Below are 10,845 nucleotides of genomic sequence, written 5' to 3'. Positions count from 1 at the left end.
AATAGATCACTGAGACTACTGCCTCTTATTTGCTGTTCCCTGAAAGCAATGCCAGGAAATATATACGTAAATAATTTTTGCTGACATCTTGTGGAGGGTACTGCTAGAGCACTAAAAAGCATTTGGAGAAAAATGCGTTACAGCAATCACTTAAACTTACTAACTAGCTAGCTACGTATTTTTTGCAATGAGTCATATTTCTCTGCTTATATTTTATTTTAAGAAGTATTCCTTGCGCTAAGAACTGGACCAAACAGACATTGTAACTGTAGAGTTACAAAGAACAACTGGTTCATTAAATGAGGGAAGGTCTCTTGAGATTCTGCATTACCTCCTCCAACATCCACAGCTGAGATGGTGCACACTGATCCCATTAAAACTCAATTTCCACTCATTGGATCTCCAGTTTTATTATTGGTTTATAAAATTCAATTGCACAAAGAATAATAAGGTAGTGAAACCGATTCTAATAAAGCCACGAGAGTAAAAGTGATAATGGAGACGGAACCATCTGTTCTCTGGCACAGATCCTGTCAAAACGCATAAGAACACATGTCCTAGTGTTTAGCAGTGAGGCCCCGCACTAATCTCTTACATCTTCATCACAAGATCAGACAGTAATCCCACCCAGCTGAGCTCTTTAAGAAGGCTCTGAAAAAAAAGCCTGCCAAATTAGCATCAGGAGCATTTCCAAGAGCCAGCCACAACAATCCCATTCCTCATCCAATTCTATTGTAATATTATATACTAATTGGATATATGTTTTTAACTATCAAATGTTTCTGTGGTGATGTGGTGAACCACCCCACAAGTGGGCTGCATTCCCCTCTCTTTCTCTCGTTACTCTGCCGTGTTACCGTATCAGAGTGTTGTTAAGCTCTGAATGGTACAAACAGTTCCTGGACTGGAAGCACATTTCAGAGTGAATGTCTGGAGGGTGATCAGTCCCATATGAAGAAAGTTCAGTTCACATTTTTTCTATTATTATTATTATTATTATTATTATTATTATTATTATTATTATGCTGATGATTTCAAGGTTGGAAGCAGTAAACTTAGACTACCTAATGTTACCTTTGGTATGGACAGTGCAAGATTAGTGATAGTCTGTAAACTCAAGTGTTTAAAATTCAAAGGTTCAAATAATTTTACCTACATTCATGACCTCTTATTTACTAAAACATTTACTGTAGATCACTTATTTATACTATACAAAACGATACATAACATTGCAGAAGCTCTGTGGTGTACCCACTTAATAATAGGGCAATGCTGCCATCTGGTGGCTGGTAGTCATACTGTGTTTCCTCCCAAGGTTAATGCCAGGCTGCAGTCAAGTTTAAATTTAGCACATGAAGCAATTAGGAACCAGGAAGCAGCAGCTCCTTTTCATCTACTTATTGTCTTTTTAAATATGACATTCCAAATTGAAGTGTATAAGATGACCAACAGAAGAAAGTGGGACCATTCATCCTTTTGCTATTACCAATAAGAAAATTGATGGCCTTTACAAACAACACTTATCAGGTTTACAAGTTGACAGGAACACAAACATTGTTGATGAGCGTGTGTGATAGTTGCAAAACTTTGCAATTTCCCATGTGCCAGGCCAGTAGCGCGCCGCCATTCAAACAGGCCCTGCGTGTGGCGCACTGTTTCACTCTGGGTCACTGTAGAATGGAAGAGTTTTTCTATTAAGCAGTGATGTGTGAAGGTAGGTCCTTGTTTAACTACTCAGCAGCACTACCCCATAATCTCTTGAGTTGATCAACCCATACTCCATTGGGCTAAGCCACAAGCATTTTACTGTAACAGGGAATGGCCCTAGATTGCACTTATCCCAGGATAACCAATGTAAGGTGGCTGATGCAATCAAGAGAGGTTCCTCAATACTGTAAAATGCTTTAATAAACTTCAAGCTGGGGCTCATCAGGGTTTAGGCTGATCTGAGCAACACTTTAATCAGTCTCATTTCTTAAGTGCTTGGGCTGTTTCACTATGTTCATTTTGACTGGCTCCAATTAACTTATGTTGAATCCAATACAGGACTTTAAATAAGGTGGCCCTGGAATGCAGGGCAGGGGAATCTGGAAACACTGGGGTCACTACTACTAGGGTTAATATAACTGTGCACAGGACCAGCAAACAAGATACTTATCAAGCTATTAAAACAAATGGAAACAAATCTAACAGACTGGCCCACGAGTCTACCAGCTACCGTAGCTGCCTACAGGGACAATGCATCTAACCCTTTGTTGCAATCTTTGGAGGTGTTTTAGGAGTGGTATTGATACTTATGCTTGAATACTTTAATGGCAATCACCTAATTGTAAAGGTTTTTTTTTTTTTTTTTTTTTTTTTTTTTTTTTTTTAAGTCTGCAACACAGGTTTAAACAAGGGTACCGTGTACTTCTACATAGTGGGGCTGTTAACATGGCTTGCAATGCCACAACTACAATATGTTCTCTCTAGGTCGACAGCAACTTCAACAATGAAAATGGACTTTAAACATTAACCCTTGTCTTTTAAAGCCAGGGGGTAAAGTGAAAGGTTGATGGTAGTGGCCGCTCACACGATCTTCATTCACAAATGCAGAATGTCACGCTGCCACAAACCCTTGCTACAGTACCTCTAGATGTCCCTCCCATAGTGTTGCCTGGAATAGGGACATCTCCCAAAATGTTCTATTTGTGAAAATACATTTTAGAAAGCCAGCATGGACAGACCCAGGTTTGTTTAAAAGTTGTTTTTTTCTGCTTTCAGTATCAGCAACATCTCAAGGCGCCACCTTCTTAATCCAGGTCGTACGGTTTTCCACATGTCAAAAACTCCACTGCATACTGAGCGACACGTGGACAAGAACATCAGGATTAAGCCAGCCAAAGAAACACAGTTCATCTGTCGCCTTCTCAACCTCACAGCTGTTATCAGAAGAGCTTCAACGTTTTTCTAACTTCTTAAACTTGGCCTCTGTGCAAACAAACAAACAAACAAACAAACAAACAGGGTCATGGTCAATTCCAATTCAATTTCCAAATCCTTTCTAAAAATCAATTCCCAATTCCAATTCAATTTCCAAATCCTTTCTAAAAATCAATTCCCAATTCCAATTCAATTTCCAAATCCTTTCTAAAAATCAATTCCCAATTCCAATTCAATTTCCAAATCCTTTCTAAAAATCAATTCCCAATTCCAATTCTTTCGAATTGATGTTTGAGAGACATGGTTGTTGAGACTGTCCAACTGCTTTCACTTGAAGTTTCAGTGATTTGCTGCCACAGCGGGAAGCTCGTGTTAACAGCATGCTGCTAATTGCAATTTCGATCTAGGATGTGTTGGAACTGATTCAATGGGAATTGGAATTAATAAACAGGAACTGACCCCAGCCCTGCAACCAAACAAACCATAAGCCCTTTGCTTCACTTGAAGTTTTATTTTACTAAAAAAAAAAAAAAAAAAAAAAAGAGTTGTTAAAAGAGCCATACAAAATTATACAATCATAAAATAAAATAACTACCCATGTTGAGTGCTGCTGTGCTCATGTACCTAGTTTTTTGGAGTAGGTGTCCAGTTTGTATGCTGCTTGTTCGAGGGCTGTTACCTGCTCCTCAATCTGACTGATCTGGTCAAGGTACGGCTGCAGACCTGCGTCTAAAGAAGAACAAAAGAAAAAGGATGTTCTGAAAGTTATGGATTGTGCCCCCCCCCAAGTACGAGATGATAGTTCCAAGCTCTACAATGCTCGTAAAGACAAGCCTGGTTGTTTTATGCAGAGGTTAAGACGCTTGTGTGTGGTTTCTACTTTTCAAAGGAAACAATCAAGTGACATGGATCCTGTATCGTGGTACAACAGACAGGAAGGCAAATAAGGAACTACTAATATTCAATAGTTTTATGAAACCAAGTTTCCCTTAAAATAAAATTAAAATAAACACAACAGGGTTTATTCAATTGAGCTAATCGATGGCAGGTCTTCATACCAGTCCTATGGCTTTTAATAGATCAGGCTGAAGCCTGGACTCACACTTCTGATTTAAATCCTTGAGGTTTCGGCTGATGTTTATCGAGATGTCCTTCATCTCCATGTACTTCAGGCTGGTCAGTTTGTTCATGTTTTCCAAGAGTTTGTAGTCTTCACAAGTAGCTGAAACAATATGTAAAAGCTATGGAGATCCTGGTAGGGTGTTTCACACTATATAAAACATGCCTGTCAGAGGCATATGACTGACTGAGCACCAAACAGCAAAACCACTGCAGCACTTTCTAAATCATTCAATCATTCACAACCCATTCATAACAGACAGCCTTCTACATGCATCTGAATTCATGATTCCTGTTTATTATTTATGCAATGCAAAAGCAGCTGCTCTTTTCAAGATTATCAGACCTGAGTTAAGAGCTGCTCTTCTGTTGTGTCACGATGTGTCTGTCTTGAAGTAAGGCAGTGCCACTTAAGTGCACAGCTTTGCATTGCCAGAAATATAAAGAATATAGTCTGTGTGTGTGATTATATATATATATATTATATATATAAAGCTGTATCATTGATTTAAGAACCTAATATGAAGTTTTGATGAAAACCAATTGTAAAACTGTGCATGATTCAAGCTCTTTGCAGCCCCAGTTATGACACAGCAGACAGTGGGGGAGTACAGACCCTGTCCGTTTGCATGGTGATTTCTATTAACCTGTGAGTTCTCCCTGCAGGAACACGGCCATCTTGTCGAACATGTCTCTGCACAGCTCACTGACGTCAGGCTCTGCCGGCTCAACAGCCTCTTCTGCTGTTTCCACACCGCTTTCATCTAGGGATCAAAACGATACAGCGAGTCAGGACACCAGCACAAGAACTGTTACATGAACAGCAGAGACGGGAACCTCTTCGGAGGTGTAAACCGAGACTGGAAAACACTCTCAGCTCTTGCACAAATCCCTTAATGGGTCACTGCAGCAAGGCTGGTTGCAGTTCAGATCATGCCAGTCGCTTGAGCGTCAATTCGTTTTTTTTTTTTGGTGGAAAGCCTTTAAAACAAGCTTTTATTTTTTTGTCTAGGTCAACTCCCAACCTAGCAATAAACTTTCGCGTTCTAGACAGATACACCTACATGACACAATTACTTTTCGCAGTAAGTTATTTTGATCTATAACCAAACAGCGACTACGGAACTTACTGTGACTGCCTGACCTTTTAGGGACAGGCATGTACGAGTCTGCGTCTGTCCCGGGATCAGAGCCCCGAATCTGGCCGAAGATCGCTGTGTCTGTCGCGCTGTTGGGGCCCAGCGCTTGGCCTGCCGAACTGTTACCGGTTTCGATACTCGCTGTATCTCTTTCTCTGTCTGCCATGTTTTTCCTGCAGTATTTTGGAATCACGTGGTTAGAACGCCGCTCATGTGATGGAACGCCCTGAGCGTCGCCCTGTAGAATTTCTCCAAAGCCGAAAGAATGTTGAGTAATTGGCAGTGACTCCGCCTTTTAAAGCTGCAAACCACACTCCAGAATACCACGCTGTTTAATATTGAAAACACACAGAAGTCTCTTTGTCTTGAAAATCACTAGTTAAAATGTAATGTTGTTGACCTTCATCAAACATTTAACATAAACCCTGGCGGACATTACAGGGTTGATAGTAGCATACCGTCTGTAGCTGAATTTTTTAAAAAATGGTTCAATTGATCAGGTATGTATCAACAAGGATCACCAGCATTGATTGGGCCACTTTAAGAGGCGGAACGTCAGTGTGACGTAACTCCAGCGGTGCCCAAGTGCGGGTTGGGTCAGGTCCCGCCTGTCCTTTCCTCTCGCAGGGATCCCGTAGTTACTGGGTGCACGGATTGTAACCATGGCGGCGTGCACAGCTAAAAGTCTGTGTTGCGAACCCCCATATTAGTGACTAAAAAGCCGACGCACACCAACATGGAGACCGAGGAGGAGCAGCACACGACCACGCTACTGTGCATGGGCTTCCCGGACGCAGCCGCCATCCGCAAGGCCCTTCGCATGGCCAAGAATGACATTAATGAGGCGGTGGCGCTGCTCACGAACGAGAGCCCCGGACTCGGCTACGGCTACGAGCCGATGGAGAGCGGACCTGGGCCCAGCGGTGACGGGGAGAGCAGCGGGAGAAGTGGGGGTGGTAGCGGCGGGTTTGATCCCCCTCCCGCCTATCACGATGTGGTGGAAGGAGAGGTAAGGACATGCCCTGTAATATTGTTATCACAGTAATAAGATGTGAATTGTTATTCGTTGGCCAGTGAACACCCCCCTCACACAAGTACATGTACAGCTGTCATTGTGAACAGGTAGAAGGGAAGACACTGTTCAAATAAATAAGACGAAGAGGGGCCGCTCGCTTTTGTTAAGAACACGTTATTCTTATTATTTTTATTATTATTATTATTAACATTATTCGTAGTAGTAGTAGTCGTCGTAGTCGTAGTATACAACAATATACGTTATGTAGCACTAGCTCAAGGTCCTTTTTCCAAGGGGGGATAAAGTTTTCAGTTATTTAAGTGTAGGGCGAGCAGACGCTTCGTTTGTCAGCACGGTTATGTGTGTTTTCCCAGAGGGGGCAAATCTGCCGAGTTTCTCTGATACAGTATTTTCACATTTTTGTGGTTAGCGTGTGACAGGAGTACTAGTGTAAGTGCAGAGAGAAAAAAAGTGGGTGGTTAAGACGGTAGTATTATTTATAGAATGGGGCACTCAGCCCTTAATTTGTGCCTGTGTTACAGGTAAGCTATTAAATCAGAACGAGCCAGCAGCATAGGGGCTTGGCAATTATTCAATAGTACAAACAGGTAATGTGTGGATACAGTGCAGTATTAGCTCTGTTCAACTGGTAACTTATTTATTTATCTAACCATTGGTTGGTCTGTTCAAACGTAAGCCTTAATGTATTATCATTATTATTATTGTTATTCACAGGTTGAATAGTTATTTTGTGAGTCTTATGGTGTTGATACTGTCCCTTATCCCTTGAATAGCTGGAAGGTGCTTAATCCCATAAAGGACTGGCACAGAGTATAACTGCTGATGGTTCAGCAGTTTCTTGGCAGGATAGTATTTTGGTTCCCTGAAGTTTGCAATGTTAGAAGAGAGGTGTGCAGCTTGTACACTTATAAACCCAAAGACTAACACACATAATGCATATTTTTGACCAATAAACGTTTCAAAAGTTGTTCTTTTGGGGAAACTACTGCTAATTCATTCCTTCTTTATTTGCATAAGACATGTTTTGATGCTGATGAACATGGGTACGTCGCTGCAGCTACAAACAAACTGCTATTTAAAGTTTTATAACAGTATACATGTTGGGAACCGGAAGAGGCCGTTTGACAATTGAACTGTTTCATTTTGGTATTTAGGCAACCGAGAGCCATCCACTTGATTGCAATGTGTGCAGTTTAAACTGTTCAGTTGGACTCCTGCTTGAACCAGACCACTTGTGTACTGCTAAACTAACATTTAGATCTTCAGGTGGTACCCGAATGGCTCACCTGGTAGAAGCGCAGCCGCGTCGTGCGCAGGGCGAGTCATACAGCAAAGGTTGACGTCCTGGCTTTGCGATGTAGGCCGATCTTTGCTGGGGACACCGAAGGGAGTGTCGCATTGGCTCAGGCACTGCCGTGGGTTAGGGAGCCAAAACTGGCAGGGGCTGTTTCTCTACATCGCACTACAGTGAACCCTGCTGGCCAGGCGTCCAGTGAGCTCAGAGCGGACACCTGCAGGGCTGGCCTTTGTCCTCCATTGGTCGGTAGCTCTCTGACATTCCTGGGTGAAAAAGGAAGCTGGTTTGTTCATGGGATCGGAGGACGCCCACTGGACCTTGGTCTCCAGAGCCATGTGGGAAATTGTTGCGGTGAAGGGAAAATTGAGTGGACGTTCCAAATTAGAAGAAAGTCGGGTTAAAATAATTGGACACGCTAAACCATATATTTAAAAAAATTAGTCTTCGGATTGCCAGTAGTCTGATTGGCTTATCCAGTGTGACTGACAAGTGTTATGTTTTCATGGAATTACCTTTTTTTTTTTTTTTTTTTTTTTTTCTTGCATAGGAGCAAAGTACACTGCGGTACAAACAGTTGGGATTCAGATAAGTTTATATTAAGCATGTGCCTACACTGGAGGTGTTAGTTTTGCCCAAATATAGGTGCTATCCTTTGTGTTTACATAGTAGTGAGAGTGTGAAATGTAAGCCAGTGTATTTCATATTCAGTATTTATTTTCTATATTGCAAATGTTGCTAACAGTACTCCCAGTTGCACAATCTCTTTGCCCAATATTGCCACATTGAACTTTACAGTTAAGTCAGAGAATGTTATCTGAAACCCACTGACATTTTTGTTTCTTTTCAGCATGACATGTCTCCGTATTTGTTATGGGTTTTTTCAAAACTCTTTGGCAGTCGCATACCATGTCTAGATATAGCTTTATTACACTGATACATGTAAACGGTAGCAGTCGGAGGGTATAGTAAGATATGGGTAATGTTCTCACTAAGGAGCATAGGGAGAATTTGTAAAAAAAAAAAAAAAAGTTCTACAGTATATGTAGTAAATGGCTCATTATCAAAGAAATTGTTTACTTTTGTATTAATCACAATTCCTTCACAATATAAAAATCAGACAGGTGGCCTCCCTCCTTTGGTTGTTCACTGTGAATGCAGTTCTAGTATTGTGCTGCTTTTAAATGGGCAAGACCAGTCTCTATCGTCAAAATAACTGAATTGTAAAAACTCTGTGTGCAAACTTATAATGGCAGCATATGATTACAGTGCATCAGCTTTTCTGACTTGACTTTTCACAAAGGGGTTTGCAGTCTGTAGCTGGATAATTTAGCAGGGTACAGTCCTTACGTCTTGGGTTGCTGCTGTATATCCCATCTAATTTATGAAGATGGACTTGGCATTCCACTAATTGCTGTAAAATGTGTTTCACTGCATACCAAAATAAAAGCTATTATGAATGGAATTCCTTGATCATGTCACAACTTTAGCTACAGTAGAGCATTTCAGACATGGCTTCAAGCACTGCGCTTCTAGATGGACAGACAAAAGTCTAAATCGTTTGAATGCATTGCATTTTAACCTATATTGACAAAAAACATTAAATTGCTTTTGGTGTGTTTTTTTGTAATGTGCAGCATGAAAAACAGGGTCTTGCTTTTAATAATCATTCTTCTGTAGTTCTGAGTAAAGAAAATGCTGGTGCCGAGGTGCTTCAATGCTGTGAAATTTAAGACTTCCGTTCAGTCCTGGTAATCATTTTGCTGGTTTACAGATACTCAGCAGTTTTGAGCAGCTTGCTTTAAATTATGTGAAACACTGATTGATATAAGATTGATTTTATAAGATAAGAAGCTGTGCTTGGAAAAACATGTCAAATAAGTAACACACAACACAATAACGCCATGAGTGAATATCCTGTATAAGCAGAACAGTATCACAGATAATTTACTGATAATGCTAATAAATCGTATTTAGAGAGTAGTAATCCCGAAGCACTAAAATCTGTTTGCATTAAAAAAAATGTAGAACAGTGAAAAACAGACATGCATTAACAAGTGAAAAGGTTACCGTTTGGTTTATTTTTTTGTGTGAACTCCAATAACCCTACGTTATATTTCTCCAGTCAAACCGTAGCGTGCCTAAATAAGCACGGTAATTTACCAGAATGAAAAAGAATTTAGAACATATAAAAGAGCAACCAGATATAGTTACACAATACTGGCACACGATCCTTAAGCTCATTGTGCCAACTGTACAGGTTTGCTTGGCCTTGCCTGGCTTTAAAAGAAAGCAAGTGTATGAGGTTATCTATCTTTTTTTGTGTAATACTAGTTGAATGTCAGGCGCTTGGATACTGGTTTTGAGAAGCTCTTGTTTTACTGATGAGCTCTAGCGGAAAGGGAAGTGGACGTTGAAGTAATTCTTTGATACTCTACACTTTGGATAAACATCATAAGTAGACCTTTGACAGCATAGTAACAGCAGCCAGTGACTAATTCGGTTGAAGTCAGACTCAGCCGCACTTGACTGTCTCTTTTTTTTTTTTTTTTTTTTTTAATTAAAATCTAGACAGACCTTCAAACTAAATCACTTCATATGATAGGTATAATGAGATCAGATGTCAAGCATCTTCCTTGCTTAGTATAACATCATCGACTTAGTCAGATTTTCTCCGCGCTGAATGGTAATAAAACTGTTGCCTAAAAGCCTACCCTGCATTACGGCAGCAGATCCTGTTTTTTAAGCTTTATAAACATAGAGCTATATAGATGATGTGCTGCTGAAAGTCCTGATCAACAGCTTTTTAATTTATTATTGCACAGAGATAGATAGAGAGAGAAAACACATGTCAGTATAGACCTTACTTTTCTCAAGGGAGCATGTGTTTGAAAACAAACAGTGGAGGTATCTGTAAGATCTTGATGGCATAGCAAGCTCTTCGTGCTTCACTGTCTCTAAAACCTGTTTTTTTTTTCTTAAATTTTGTTTTGGTCTTGCAGAAGAACAATGATGAGAATGGGAACTGTTCTGGGGGAATCGCTGAGTTCCCCACCACTAACCTGTATGAGCTGGAGAGCCGGGTGTTTACTGATCACTGGTCCATACCTTACAAGCGCGAGGAATCGCTGGGCAAGTGCCTGATTGCTTCCACGTGCCTGGCGAAGCTGAGTGAGTACAAGTGCTTGCTGCTCATGCAGTGACCTCTTTGCACTCAAAGCTGCAAGAAGCTCTGCCATACTGTTTGTCTTGATACTGTTTACAACTGTGATACCGTTTTATTCATCCCCTTTCATTCATTTGACAAAAAACAGAAACCAAAATCAAAAGATTGA

General features: G+C 40.7%; 2 protein-coding genes across 8 annotated transcripts in view; one reads left to right on the top strand and one right to left on the bottom strand.

Moving 5' to 3' along the window:
- Positions 1-394: 394 nt before the first annotated feature.
- LOC121331276 (biogenesis of lysosome-related organelles complex 1 subunit 2-like) lies at positions 395-5,394 on the bottom strand. 3 transcript variants are annotated; one of them, XM_041278558.1, is made up of 6 exons: positions 5,172-5,394; positions 4,689-4,805; positions 4,025-4,144; positions 3,547-3,651; positions 3,405-3,439; positions 395-2,970 (listed from the first exon to the last, which is right to left on the bottom strand). In XM_041278558.1, the coding sequence occupies exons 1-5, from the start codon at positions 5,344-5,346 to the stop codon at positions 3,432-3,434; spliced, it is 525 nt and encodes a 174-aa protein (XP_041134492.1). In that variant the 5' UTR covers positions 5,347-5,394; the 3' UTR covers positions 395-2,970; positions 3,405-3,431. The 3 variants fall into 3 exon arrangements, with proteins under 3 accessions (XP_041134492.1, XP_041134491.1, XP_041134490.1); XM_041278557.1 differs by lacking the exon at positions 3,405-3,439 and having other exon boundaries at positions 3,518-3,651; XM_041278556.1 differs by lacking the exon at positions 3,405-3,439 and having other exon boundaries at positions 5,172-5,393.
- A 371-nt stretch (positions 5,395-5,765) lies between these two features.
- LOC121330917 (ubiquitin carboxyl-terminal hydrolase 24-like) overlaps positions 5,766-10,845 on the top strand; it is a 40,636-nt gene continuing 35,556 nt past the window's right edge. For 3 of the 5 annotated variants that reach the window (XM_041277889.1, XM_041277890.1, XM_041277888.1), the window contains exons 1-2: positions 5,770-6,189; positions 10,513-10,681. In XM_041277889.1, coding sequence (XP_041133823.1) covers positions 5,917-6,189; positions 10,513-10,681 — 442 coding nt within the window. In that variant the 5' untranslated portion in view covers positions 5,770-5,916. Of the gene's footprint in view, positions 6,190-10,512; positions 10,682-10,845 lie in introns of all 5 variants that reach the window. The other 2 variants (XM_041277893.1, XM_041277892.1) reach the window with 2 other exon arrangements.

Source organism: Polyodon spathula, chromosome 18, assembly GCF_017654505.1.
Source record: "Polyodon spathula isolate WHYD16114869_AA chromosome 18, ASM1765450v1, whole genome shotgun sequence".
NCBI lineage: Eukaryota > Metazoa > Chordata > Actinopteri > Acipenseriformes > Polyodontidae > Polyodon > Polyodon spathula.
The sequence above is the reverse complement of the archived record's forward strand: the minus strand, read 5'-3'. Positions and strand labels throughout refer to the sequence as shown.